Source organism: Barbatula barbatula (genome assembly GCF_947034865.1).
Source record: "Barbatula barbatula genome assembly, chromosome: 20".
Classification (NCBI taxonomy): Eukaryota; Metazoa; Chordata; class Actinopteri; order Cypriniformes; family Nemacheilidae; genus Barbatula; species Barbatula barbatula.
The window spans coordinates 18,426,377-18,440,179 of NC_136783.1; the positions used below are offsets into that span (position 1 = coordinate 18,426,377).

Here is a 13,803-nt window from a genome sequence, read left to right on the forward strand (position 1 = left end):
GAGATCTCATTATATTGTAGCATTTAGGGGTAATAATAGTTTGTTGGTTTGTGAACAGGTTTTGCCATCGAGGGTCCATCTCAGGCCCGGATCGAGTGTGAAGATCAGAACGACGGATCGTGTAATGTGTGTTACTGGCCCACGGAGCCGGGCGAGTATGCCATCCACGTCATGTGCGATGATGACGATATTGAAGACAGTCCCTTCATGGCCTTCATCGTCCCTGATGACAAATCCAACAACGCCGGCCAGGTATCAGATCGGGAGTGTGCCCTAACTAGTGTACACTTGTGAATAACAATACAAGTGACATTTTGATGCCGCAGCAAATATAAAAATCAATGTAAACTCGTGTAGGTCCGGGCATATGGACCAGGACTGGAGAAGTCCGGCTGTATCATAAACAAGCCGGTCGAGTTCACCGTCGATGCTAAAGACGCTGGACACGGACCACTGAATATCCTCGCACAGGTTTGTCCTCGAACATCACGTGCGAGACAAACTCAAACTTTTATCTTCGTTTTTAATGTGCGTTTTGTCTCCAGGACGCTGATGGTGCACCCGTCGACGTGAAGGTGAGAAGCAAAGGAGAAAACTCGTACTCCTGCTCGTACACTCCGACGTCGGCTGTCAAACACACGCTGGCTGTGACGTGGGGAGGGGTCAGTGTACCCAACAGCCCCTTCAGGGTAAGAGCATCAGAGTCAGAGGTCATACGTGTTCAATCCAACACACTTCAGTCCCAGGTGAACGAGGATTTAATCTCATTTACTGAAGCTGGCGCTTTAAACGCGGCTAGCACGATGAAATGTAAACCCGTCATTATCATCACCACCTCCACTATGGAGCGCTGCTGTTATTCTGTCAAATAATTTACAAGGATTCATTTTCATAAACACGCCGTATGATACTGTTTAATAAAGACAGATCGACATCTAGATAAATGACACGGGATGTTTGACTCTAAATCATTGTGCTAAAGATCAGACACATTACTACTCAAATGTTAAATCGATTAAAGTATTTTTACATGATGACAATCAAATGATGATGTTTTTGTTGGTTAAATCAGTAATTCATCTCGTATTAAGCTTTTTTTCTTTTTTTTCCTGCTGTTCATTATTTTCTTTATCAATAATTATCTTATTTTAATTGTTCCTTTTTGTATGAGAACTGTCGTAATTTCTTTTCTCCAAAAGATCAATCCATTTGCATTCAAAATATATTTGTAACATTATATCGGTTTTCACATTTCAAGCATTGTATCTGCGCCAAATAGTGTTATAATATTTCAAATCTCCAGACAGTATCAGTTTATTTTTCACAGTATGATTTTGCACAGTATGCTGTTGTGTCAACATGACAAACGCACTCAATACCTTTGTGTTTTTACAATGTTGTGTTGTATTTTTTGTGGTCCCGAGTTGCTTTTTTCCAGAAGTCGGTATGAAGTTGAGAAATCTATTCAAATGTTTTTTTACTTTAAAGTTACGTATTTAATATTTATATAAATACAAATGAAGGACCAAAATAAGTAGATGCAGAAAAATGAAATAAAATCATGTTGGACCGATCAGAAAGTATTGCAAGTGGTCACAGTCATTTCACAAACCTCAAAGTCTTAAAGTTTTTTCATAACTGATTATACAAACTTTATATTTCTCAAATATATTACTCAACAGACTTTGGAAAAATGCCGTGTTTCAACTACTTACTAACATGTTTCATTTGGATCATAAGCGGGGAATTTTGGACTTATGAATGCATTTCAGTGTTTGATTCATGACTGAATTCATGTGATTATACAAATGTCACATTCAATAAATTTCAACACTTCTGTGCGCGTTGACTGTTTGTCGTTGTGTGTTTTGTGCCTTTGAGTGTTTCATTTGTGTTGTCGGCTGGAAACTGAAGCGGAAAAGATTTGTTTTATATTTAGGTTTTCTAATAATACTAACCCTTCAAATAGGTTTTGTCGTACAGTGTATATTCATGAAATGTGCTTTTACGTCTCCGTTTTTGTTGTTTAGAAGTTTAAATCGTCTGTTCTGGTTTGGTGTCATTAACATTCTGAAGACATTTCTCCTCAGGTGAATGTTGGGAAGGGAAGTCATCCACACAAAGTGAAAGTGTTCGGTCCGGGTGTGGAGAAAACTGGATTGAAAGCTCAAGAGCCGACACACTTCACCGTGGACTGTACGGAGGCCGGTGAAGGTAAAACGCATTCACACCTGCTTTAAATATTCAGAACGGTGCGTTCTTTACATAAAAGTTGTGTTTGTGGTGATGGTTTCAGGCGACGTCAGCGTTGGAATCAAATGCGACGCAAAGGTTATAAGTGATAAGGAGGAGGATGTTGATTTTGACATCATTACCAACGCTAATGACACCATTACGGTCAAATACATTCCTCCTGCTGCCGGACGCTTCACCATCAAAGTCCTCTTCGCCGATCAAGTGAGTTTGTGCACGATGTCAATTAATTTCTCAATCTTTTTCGAGGTTTGATCGTAAATGAATTCTTTCAGGAAATTCCTGTGAGTCCGTTCCGTATTAAAGTGGACCCTTCACACGATGCGTCGAAAGTGAAAGCAGAGGGTCCGGGACTCGCCCGAGCAGGTTTGTTACATCACGTTCGGCTTGGATTGGATGACCAACGATTTGATGTTTAATTCAATGACCTTTGGGTCTCTTCATCAGGTGTGGAAAGTGGAAAGCCGACTCACTTCACGGTTATCACTAAAGGAGCGGGTAAAGCTCCTGTGGATGTGCAGTTTTCGGCCCCTAATAAAGGACAACCTGTTCAAGACTTTGAGATCATTGACAACTATGACTATTCACACACTGTGAAGTACACTCCGCTCCAACGGGTGGGTTCAGCTGGATTTGTGTTTCAGAATTAAACGATTAAAATGAAAGAGCATCCAAATACTTGTCCTCTTGTGACATCATTCTTCTTTTTTCACATGAATGCAGGGAGAGATGGTGATAACCGTCACCTTCGGCGGTGACCCTATTTCCAAAAGCCCCTTCGCTGTGGGTGTCGCCGCTCCGCTCGACCTAAGCAAAATCCAAGTGGACGGCCTGGAAAGCCGTAAGTACTCATTCAGTTATGTTATGGGCTTCGTCATATGTTTTATTGTTTGTTTTATTACTGTGGTCAACATTGTTGCTTTATTGAGTGCTTTTAAACTTTAAGAGACCGTTCAACCAAATAACTTTCTCGTTATTTATCTTCATGACATCCCAGATGCATTCGATTTCCTTTCTTTAGTTAAACAAAAACAAATCATTTGATATTTCGGTGATAGATAATATTATGAGAAAATAAAATGTTATAAAATAATTTAATATTACTGTTAATTTATATTTAATAAAAACGGTATAATCTTTATATTAAAATGGTTTGGTCAAGTGACTCCAGTGGTTAATAAACATCTTCTAAAGAGCATTGATGCATGGAAATGATCTGATCTGTGCTTAAATATGGCATCACATATGCATAACTTAAGATCTCATTGGTTCTTGTGTCTTTTGTCACAAGAACGTGCAAGAACCGATGAAATATTAAAAGAGATTGCATGATTTTTTTCCATGGATACGCAATGTAACAATCACTAAATAAGCTCAGTTTTACTCACAAATGTATTGTTTGGCTTCATCAAATACTCATTTCTAGACCATTGGAATGATTTGGATTACAATAATGATGGATGTCTGTGCTTTTTGAAGCCTTGCCGTTTTGGATCGTCAAGATAACATGATTCAACTAAAGAAAGGAAATCATGTGCTGTTCGCTAGGGGTAACATGAGGATTTTCATATTAGGGTGAACTGTTCCTTTAAATCATGTACAGGTCTTGGATTGCCAAGTCTCCACTTTTGTATTGTGGGATGTTCACAATACAAATATTCATATAAACTCCGGTGATGTTTGCATTGTAGGGGTGCAGGTCAGTCAGGACCAGGAGTTTGTCATCGGCACACGAGGAGCAGGTGGACAGGGTAAACTGGAAGTAAAGATCACCAGTCCGTCAGGGACATCTGTGCCATGTGTTGTTGAACCTCAGCCTGGAAAAGAAGCCAGTCTGGTGAAGTACATCCCTAAAGAAGAGGGGGTTTATGTCATAGAGGTAGTTTATGATGGCAACCCGGTGCCAGGAAGTCCATTCACTGTTGAAGCCACGCTGCCTCCTGACCCCAGCAAGGTGCGGTTGGATTCCAAAGAACGTTGAAACCCGTTCTGTTTGATTTTATTTGTTACAGTTGGTTCTTGTCGTTCTACAGGTCAAAGCCTTTGGTCCAGGGTTGAAAGGAGGTCTTGTGGGCAAACCTGCTGAATTTGCTATCGACACCAAGGGGGCGGGCACTGGGGGTCTCGGTCTGACCGTCGAGGGTCCCACCGAAGCCAAAATCGAGTGTTCGGACAATGGCGACGGCACCTGCTCGGTGTCGTACCTCCCCACAGAACCTGGAGAATACCTAGTCAACATTCTCTTCGAGGATGTTCATATTCCCGGCTCCCCCTTCCACGCTGACGTCCAGTATCCGTTTGATCCCACCAAGGTGGAAGCGTCCGGCTCGGGTTTAAAGAGAGGTAAAGTGGGAGAGATAAGCGTGGTGAATGTTGACTGCTCTAAAGCTGGACCAGGACAGCTGACGCTGGAGGCCGAATCTGATTCTGGAGCAAAAACCAAGGCTGAAGTTCTGAATAATAAGGACGGAACGTTCACGGTCACGTACGTGCCTCTGACAGCAGGAATGTACACGCTACTGCTGAAGTACGGAGGAAAGACGGTGACCGGTTTTCCAGCCAAAGTTACTGTGGATCCGGCTGTAGATACCAGCAAAGTGAAAGTGTCTGGACCGGGAGTTACAGGAGAAGGTGAGGATGATACAAACAAAAAAGTTTTTAGAATGCTCAAAAGGTTAAATGTTGTTTGTTTTAAAACGTATTGATGGTATTAAAACGTTGAAATACACATTACTCATTATTCACCTTTATAGACAGAACTCTTTAACTTTTCCTTTTGTGATGCAAAAGGAAGCATTTTCCTTCATCTCCTTCAAATATTACATCGAAAGAAATTGTTACTTAGTTTTTAAATTTTTCCTAGACCGTAAAATGATCTAGAAAATCTTAAAAATGCTTCAACAAAAGTTTATGATTTAAGAATGTTTCATGATTTAAAATATAAAAATATTCTCCTTATATTGACGAAAAAATATTACGAATAAATCTATATTAAGATATTAAAAATAATTATTTCAGGATTATTTTTTGTTTTGAGCATACACACATTTCTTGCTCGTATTTTTGTCTTTTGTACAAATATCAAAAATACTTAAGTTAAGATACGTTTTCTTCAGAAGCGATAAACAAAATAAAATTTTAATAAGCAGAAAATAAATCAAAGGAAAATGGAGTTTGTTAAACAAGCAAGATTATCGGTCAGTGGGGTAAGAAAAAGAACGAGAAGTTTTAATTTAATTTAAAATTCTTAATTCTATTTTTTTTCTGTGTCCCATTGGTAGATATTTTGCTTGTTTTGGGCATAAACTGTAATTTAAATGTTTAAATAAATTGTTTATTTTTTACATTTTCTTTCAGAAAACAAAAGTTAATATTTTAGGTCAATTTCCTTGTTAAATAAATATATCCCGATGTCATTTATTTTGAATCTTTGTATTGGAAAACAAGAGAAAACTATAAGAAAATATTATTTTCTATTATAGTACTATTACTATTTTCTCTCTCTCTATATATGAATCTCTTAATTTCTCTTCAAAAAAGTAATTTTGTCATTTTTGTAAACTACTAGAAATCTAAATTAAATAAGAAATATTTTTTTGCGGTGGAGATCTCCGTGTATTCTCATGCTCTGAATTACCCACAAATTCGCCACTTGAGATTTAACGAACGAAAACAAAAAGTATTTTGTTGTCTGGTCTATAGGGGTCTTCAGAGAGGCTACGACTAGCTTCAGCGTGGACGCTCGTGCTTTGAACAGAGCTGGTGGGAAACACATTAAAGCTCAAGTGAAGAGTCCATCAGGTGACGATACAGACTGTGTGATCCGTGACAACGGCGACGGGACGTACAGCGTGGAATACACACCGTTTGAGAACGGTACAACATCATCAGACTATAATCTAACCCCTGCTGTGTATCTGTAAAATTGCGGTTTGAAGTGCACGAGATGCTACGAGTTACAATATATTAATGCTGCCTTTAATGTCAGAACTCTGAAGTTGAGCACGGTTTTCTCTTCTGGATGTAGGGGTTCACAGTGTGGCGGTTTTCTACGATGACACTCCGGTTCCAAAAAGTCCGTTCAAGGTCGAGGTGGGTGAGGGATGTGACCCCTCGCGTGTCCAAGCCAAGGGCCCGGGTCTAGAAGAAGCCCTGACCGACAAAACCAACAAGTTCTCAATCATTACCAGGTGTCAAAGCCTTAGCATGTTTACGTTTATTTACCTAGATCGAGTTCTGTATACGTTTCAACTCTGTGGAATAAAAGTTTAAAAGTTGTCTCTCTTGATCTCCACAGAGGAGCTGGTATTGGCGGTCTGGGAATAACAGTAGAAGGTCCATCAGAGTCTAAAATGTCCTGCAAAGATAACAAAGATGGCAGCTGTAATGTGGAATACACCCCGTATGTGGCCGGCCTGTATGACGTCAACATCACGTATGGAGGACAACACATTCCAGGTCAATGCCTTTTATATTCTCTGTGGTCCACCGTTGGTTTGGGTCCAAAATAAACGTGACTAGAGTTTCACGACATGGAATACGTTGTTTTTTTCGCAGTTTTTCTTCACCTGAATTATTCCTCACATTTGTTTTCATTAGCAGTACACTCGGGAAAGAAGATATCTACCACATTTCACACGCTAGACGTAACGCTTCATTGAAACCATCTCACTATGACAAAACTAAATACAGTAGCTTGATTTCTCTCTCATAAGGATCTGTTTCCAGTTTGTTTGTTGTGTAAACGGAACAGAGAGAAATATTTCAAAGGGCACCAGCTGTCAGAAACATGAAGCAGATTTCTCGTTTTTGTTTTTTTGTGATTCAGTTTATACTTTAAACACAACCCGTGTGCACTTAAGTGTTCACTATCATCACTGCCTTTACTTCATAAGACTCTTAAGAGATTCGAACTTTAGTAAATAATTGGCCTATTGCACTATTTGGGCTACAAAAGAATGACCGCGCAGATGCTTGCAAACTGTTGAAGAAACGTGTTATTACTTTTGTAATATCCGACTTTTCCAATATTAGTTTTTCTTCAATTAAATCCCTTTTTAAAGCACAATTGCATTTGCATTAAGACAAACCTGTAGACTAGTTTGATGATTTATGCTAATGCATGTTTTAAAGTATTTATCTACGTTTCTTCTGTAGGAAGTCCATTTAAAGTACCTGTAAAGGATGTTGTGGACGCCAGTAAGGTGAAGATATCTGGACCTGGAGTCGGCTCTGGCGTGAGAGCTAAAGTTCCTCAATCCTTTACTGTGGACTGTAGTAAAGCCGGCGTCGCTCCTCTGTCTGTGGCCGTGACGGGACCCAAAGGTAAAACCGCTCAACGTTTACATGAATTTGAGGCTGTCATGTTTACAACCTCACATTCGAGTTGGAAATCAAGATTTTGGCAAAGAACCGCATGACTACCTACTGAGAATCAAATGAAGTATGCGTGCTACTAAATATACGGTAAATATATCGGTTTGCCATTCTCAAAGTGCATACTGGTATTTATTTACAGGAGTGGCCGAACCGGTTGATATTAAAGACAACGGCGACGGCACACACACTGTTGCCTATACGCCGTCTGTCGAGGGCCCTTATTCTGTAGCCGTCAAATATGCAGACGAGGACGTTCTGCGCAGGTATGTCAAAAACACACGGATAATTTTATTAAACGCCTCACATCTGTAATGCTTCAAACGTCTGCTTCAGCCCGTTCAAGTTTCGCGTTCAGCCCACTCATGATGCCAGTAAAGTGCGTGCCAGCGGCCCCGGCCTCACCACCGGCTTCCCGGCCAGCTTTCCTGTGGAATTCACCATCGACGCTAAAGACGCCGGAGAGGGCCAGCTGTCTGTACACATCACTGTGAGTCATTCAACATCAATGAATGATTCGGAAACGTGTTTGAGGTTCTTTTAAAGATCACTGGATGCAATATGATGTCTTTTGAGATGTAACGTAACTACCAAATTAAAAAATGGAAAAGTGAACTGCGCTAATTCAGAGGCTGTATAAAGTGAAAGTGAATAAAGTTTTAATGAAACGACACCGGATTAAACAACTTTTGGATTTGATGCGAGTGTGACTGATCTTAGAAAGACTGATAAATGTTCACATGTGTATTGTAACATTTATCTTTTATTCATCATGAAACAAGTCCTAGTTCCCTCAAATCTCGCTCTGGTCTTTCAGATTATCTCAAAACAACATCCAGTTTTGCTTTTTATTACTGAATTTCAAACTTCAGGTTGACTCCAAGGACAGTCCAACATTGAGATAAATGGATTCCTTATAAAAGCCAAACCGTTTTATGTTGCCAACTGTCTCTCTTTAATCTTGGAGGAATGAATCTCTTCTACATTTCCTCTTTCCAGTAGATAATGATGTGTTTGGTGTGATTTTACTGCTTCATCCTCCTCCGCTCATCTGGGAATGTTCTGGCAGAAACGTCTGACTACGTGTTCCTCACAGCTCATATTCTCCCTCCATGTTTTCCAGGACCAGGATGGGAAACCCAAGAAAGCTGACATTCAGGACAACCGGGACGGAACCTATAAAGTGTCGTACGTGCCGGACCGGGTGGGTCGCTACACCATCGTGATCAAATACGGCGGCGATGAGATCCCGACCTCTCCGTATCGGGTTCGAGCGTCTACCACGGGTGACGCCAGCAAGTGTACAGTCACAGGTACGGACTGATGTATATAGTGCACAAACATCATTTGGTTTTCCTTGTGGATCCCTTGACGATGTTTTTTCTTTGATCTGATCTCTCTAGGACCTGGCATCGGGCCGACCATCGGCATCGGAGAGGAGGTGGGATTCGTGGTGAACACTAAAGGTGCAGGGAAAGGAAAAGTCTCCTGCATTGTGGTCACGCCCGATGGCACTGAGGTGGAAGCCGACGTCATTGAGAACGTAGACGGGACCTTTGACATCTTCTACACGGCACCGAAGCCCGGGACGTACGTTATTTACGTGCGGTTCGGAGGAGAGAACGTTCCCAAGAGTCCCTTCAGAGTGCTGGTGAGGACATCATCTCTGTTGTTCTGTTGAGGTTTTAAAGGAGCTGAATTGGATACGGGGTTGAGAGGTTTGGGCTGTTGGGTCGTCGTCATCTCATCTGGTGTTGATTTTCAGAGCTCTGAGGGGGTCGGGATGTATTAGACTGTAATTTCGTTGCATTATCAAGATAAATGATTACAGTACGTATCGCTTTAGTTTCGTATCGTGTAACATCGCGGGTAAGGTTTTGATTTATGGCGAAATGTAAAAACCATGCATGCTAACACGCATGCAGTACATGCTCAATTTCATTTGTTCGTTGCGTTTCAAAACATGTGAGAACATAATTCATAATCTAATGTAAATTCGCAGCATTATCTTAGAGAAGTACTTGCTTTAACTTAATTTTTTTTATTGCTAAAGATTCTGGTAACACTTTACAAAAACCTGCTATTTGTTAACATTAGTAAATACATTATCTAACAACGAACAATTGAGTTTTTCTGTATTTATTCATTCCCGTTAATGTAAGTTCACATCAATACAGTTATTCATGTGAATTGATGGTGCATTAACTAATGTTAACAGTGACAACGTTTGAATGTAATATTGTGTTAGTAAATGCTGAAATTAACATTGAAGAATACTAATGCAGCATTTATTATTGTTAGTTCACTTTATTTGTTAACAATTAGTTATTGCACGATCTAGTGTTACCAAGATTCTTCTGTGAAAGTAAAGCCGCGGTCACACGTGACTTATCGATCCGTTGACTTCCGCATGCGAATGCGTCAAGTCCGCCCAAAGATATTTCGCTGCGTAGCAAAGTTAAAGTTTGGTGACGTGAGTGCATGGGACCAACCGAAGATCAAAACGTCACAGCGTGACATCTCTGTACCGAAATGTACGCATGTTTAGAAAAGTTTAGTGTACTGAAAGAAGTCAAAAGTTTAAGTAAAGGTTTTGAGCCATTGGCAGATGTTTTTCCATGTTTCGGTCATAAACGTATTTAAAAAAAGAACAAGATCCATTAACATCAAGTATGACTCATTTACTTGAGAAGCAAAATGATCCGTTTGTTTTGGAAAAAGATGATGTTGAGCTAGTAAATTATTTTTTTGCAGTATTTATCTTTGTAGTTGTCGTTCTTGTGAACTTGTAAGTGCATGTAATGGCTACAATACACAACAAGACTTTTGCTCAGATTTGCCCAGATGTTCAGTCTGGAAAGTCTGCGGATCTGAAACTTTTAAAAAGTCTGCAAGTATATGATGTTTAGATAAAAAATGAGCTTGTAGTGTATTCCAGCCATTAAGCGTCTACAAAAGGATTGTGCCGTCAAGCGTTGTGTGTTCGTGTACTTGAGTTTGTTTCAAACCTGAATGTTCGTCTTGTGAATTTTGACACATATTGTTTCCCAGGCGACTGATGAAGTTCCCATGATGCAACAGCAGTCGGTCCAACAGCAAAACTCAGCACCAGGCGTCGGCTTCCAGCCCTGGGTACAAAACTCCACATCTCATCCTTCATTCTCACAGCCTGCGCCTGCGCCTGCCGGGACGTCCCGTCACTGGTTTTTCTCTTTCAGCCTGTTTACTGACCGAAAACTTCACGTCACCTCTTTCTCTTCTCATTTATTTGTGTTGGTCTCTCTCTTCTGTCGGATTTGACGATCGAACGTCGTTCTTTGCAGGAACTGTTGCTGTAATGTTTGTTCACAGCTTCTCTTACTCCTTGTTCTGTCTGTCTTAGACACTGGTTTTCCTATGTAGTTCATCTTTATAACGACAGAAGCAGATAGAAGCTCTTAGCTCAGAGTTTTACAGTTGTGTTTGGAGCGGACGCAGGTTTGAAACCCTTCATTATTATGACATTAACGTCGGTCATATAAAGATGGTGAAACTGCACCGTACCGCTGTGAGTTATTACAGTATATTTCAAATAAACAATGGTTTTCTTTATTTAATGTATACGAGACATATTATACTGTAGCACAGTAAAATTTTAATATAAAAAAGTTTATTTACTATAGTAAACGGAGTATTTTCATGCGAGTACAAAATTCAATTCTTATTCACAGAAGGTTTTACTCGCAGTCATCGATCGGGCTCAATGATTTATCAAGTGTCTCGACATGTTTTACTGGATTCACTTCATCATCTTTCTTCTTTGCTGTCTCGTCGTGGTTACGGGTTTTAATTTGTTTCAGAGATGTTCTGCTTCTTCAGGTTTGCTGGTGGACGTCTCGCTCTCGTCTGTCCTTCATGTTTAACACGCTGTGGCTGATTCACTGAGCTTTGAATGTCTGTTCCTCTCCACAGATCTGTGACTTGCACAACGGAGCGCACAGATTCACTCTTCTCATGAAAAAAAAGCCGTTATTGTAACGTTTCGTTTTATTCCAACGTCTTCTGACAGGTCACAGACGGGGCGTATATACCTGGGAACAGTGTGAATGGGACGGGATACAGACCTTTTGATATGGTGATACCCTTCACATTTAGGAAGGGTGAAGTCACAGGTGAGAGGTTCTTAAAGGACAGATGTGTTGTATTGCTCATGTATGACATATCGCTTATTGCGCCCTGAACTCTTTGTAAGTCGCTTTGGATAAAAGCATCTGCTAAATTACTAATGTAAATGTGACTAAATGTAAATGTTTAATGGTTTTTAGAGGACAGATGTTTTATGGAAAAGTAAAGTCTAATTTTAGCCTAAAATCAAAAGAACGAAGTCCATCTTGAACTTTTTACATTCAAGCATTTGTTCGATTTCTGAATGAAATGTCCCTTACAAAAATGAACCATGGTTTTATTATAGTAAAAGTGTTGTTACCATGTTTTTGGGTGGATTGATATAACCACAGTTTTGTTACAAATAACATGGTTATTTTTGAAAGGGGTGACCTGAACTTGATGCTTGCTGTACATTTCTAGTAGAAATCCTCATATAAGATCTGTTGAAAGACGCTTTGTTTCTGTCTCTACAGGTGAGGTTCACATGCCGTCTGGTAAAACGGATAAGCCTGAGATTGTTGATAATAAAGACGGGACGGTGACTGTGAAGTACGCACCTACAGAGGCCGGACTCCATGAAATGCACATAAAATACAACGGCGCACACATTCCAGGTCAGAATCTAAAACCGCAAAAATACACTGACCTGTCTGAAACTTCTTGCACTGTAAATGCAATCCTCTTGAGTATATTTCTCGTGGAGCAGAGAGCATCTTTCTGAAAATCGCGCTCGCTCGATACGCTCAGCATCGCTCGCTCAACCCCTTTGGTGACACAGGCGGCATCCTCCGTCGCATCATCGAGGTGGTCTCGTTTCAGTTAAAGCGTTATAAAGTTCATATTTATTTCTCGTAAGATACATTGTAGTGTCATTCTTACCTTTAAATGTAACTGCTCCTGTTCTGAAATAACACCTAAAATAATAAACCTCGATGTCGACAAATGCCATCTCTGGTGGACGGAGCCTTCGAATTGAGTCGCAGCTACTTTAAGTTTCTGCACGTAAAAAAGCTGTAAAGATTGACTTTTGACATATTAATCGACTGCATTTCCTTCTGTTTTGGTCTATATTTTGTTTTGGGAAGTGTTTCTTTTATTAACGCCAGTAATAATACAGGTGTTCATTTTAAGTGCATTTCATCTTTTGTGGGTTTGTTGTAAATATGCTATATGTTCGCAGAAATAAAGTAATGCAAATCAAATATACTTGATCAATTCTAGGCACTCTAAGTGCAAAAGTTACTCAAATATAGGCTGTAATGTCAGACTGAAACATAACTGCTATTTTTCAGACTGCTCCTTTATTTTAGACATTCATTTAGGAAGTTTATTTCAAGTGAACCTGAATGACCTTTGAGCTGCTAACAGAACTCATCTACAGGAACACTATAGCAGAATGTCAAAAGCTCTTTATCTTGTGGTCAGATTTATATTTACTGAAGGCTTATAAAACATCAGGAACGATTCATTTCTGGTGGTGACATCAGCTGTGAAGAATCCGTGTGTGTGTTTGGATCCGTTGTGTTGACCTCAGACTGTCTTCGTGTCTGTGCTCGTTCCTGTGGATGGAGTTTCAGAAACATAAGTCAATATAACATGAATAATAGTCAAGCTCGATTTCATGCTTTTATTACTTCATATAGAGCACAAAGAATAAGTTATAGAATGTCAAGAGGATATTCTGTCAACGCCTGAATGAACGGTGAACTCGAGTAAACATTGTGTAACCTGTTGTGTTAGTGGAGTTGATCCTTTTCTGAGGTTTTAAAACCTGAAGATTTATTGGAGACACATTTCATTAGTAAGGATAAATACTGTTTAGGTCTCAGGATTTGCACTTCATTTTTTTATAGTAGTTGTCAAAAGATGAACAAAAAATATGACATCAATGGTTCAAATCAATTCAGATAAAAAAGCACAGATTAACAAAAGGAAATGAAGCATAAATTGACTCGAGGTATTATTTTGTCGATTTAAACGTCATTCTCCTGACTCTTGGGTCACTTTTTTGCTCATGTCATTTGTCAG

The 13,803-nt window shown here is 39.7% G+C and overlaps 1 protein-coding gene across 2 annotated transcripts in view; it reads left to right on the plus strand.

Annotated features, from left to right (window-relative positions):
* The window catches only part of flnba (filamin B a), a 53,671-nt gene that overhangs the window by 30,352 nt on the left and 9,516 nt on the right, over positions 1–13,803 (plus strand). The window contains exons 11-31 of one of the 2 annotated variants that reach the window (XM_079482748.1): positions 59–252; positions 358–471; positions 546–689; positions 2,091–2,214; positions 2,297–2,457; positions 2,529–2,619; positions 2,701–2,870; positions 2,977–3,094; positions 3,945–4,207; positions 4,287–4,884; positions 5,956–6,129; positions 6,281–6,443; positions 6,551–6,711; positions 7,411–7,578; positions 7,772–7,895; positions 7,966–8,119; positions 8,753–8,942; positions 9,033–9,280; positions 10,681–10,761; positions 11,678–11,780; positions 12,249–12,389. In XM_079482748.1, coding sequence (XP_079338874.1) covers positions 59–252; positions 358–471; positions 546–689; positions 2,091–2,214; positions 2,297–2,457; positions 2,529–2,619; positions 2,701–2,870; positions 2,977–3,094; positions 3,945–4,207; positions 4,287–4,884; positions 5,956–6,129; positions 6,281–6,443; positions 6,551–6,711; positions 7,411–7,578; positions 7,772–7,895; positions 7,966–8,119; positions 8,753–8,942; positions 9,033–9,280; positions 10,681–10,761; positions 11,678–11,780; positions 12,249–12,389 — 3,684 coding nt within the window. The remainder of the gene's footprint in view (positions 1–58; positions 253–357; positions 472–545; positions 690–2,090; positions 2,215–2,296; positions 2,458–2,528; positions 2,620–2,700; positions 2,871–2,976; positions 3,095–3,944; positions 4,208–4,286; positions 4,885–5,955; positions 6,130–6,280; positions 6,444–6,550; positions 6,712–7,410; positions 7,579–7,771; positions 7,896–7,965; positions 8,120–8,752; positions 8,943–9,032; positions 9,281–10,680; positions 10,762–11,677; positions 11,781–12,248; positions 12,390–13,803) is intronic. The other variant, XM_079482749.1, reaches the window with a different exon arrangement.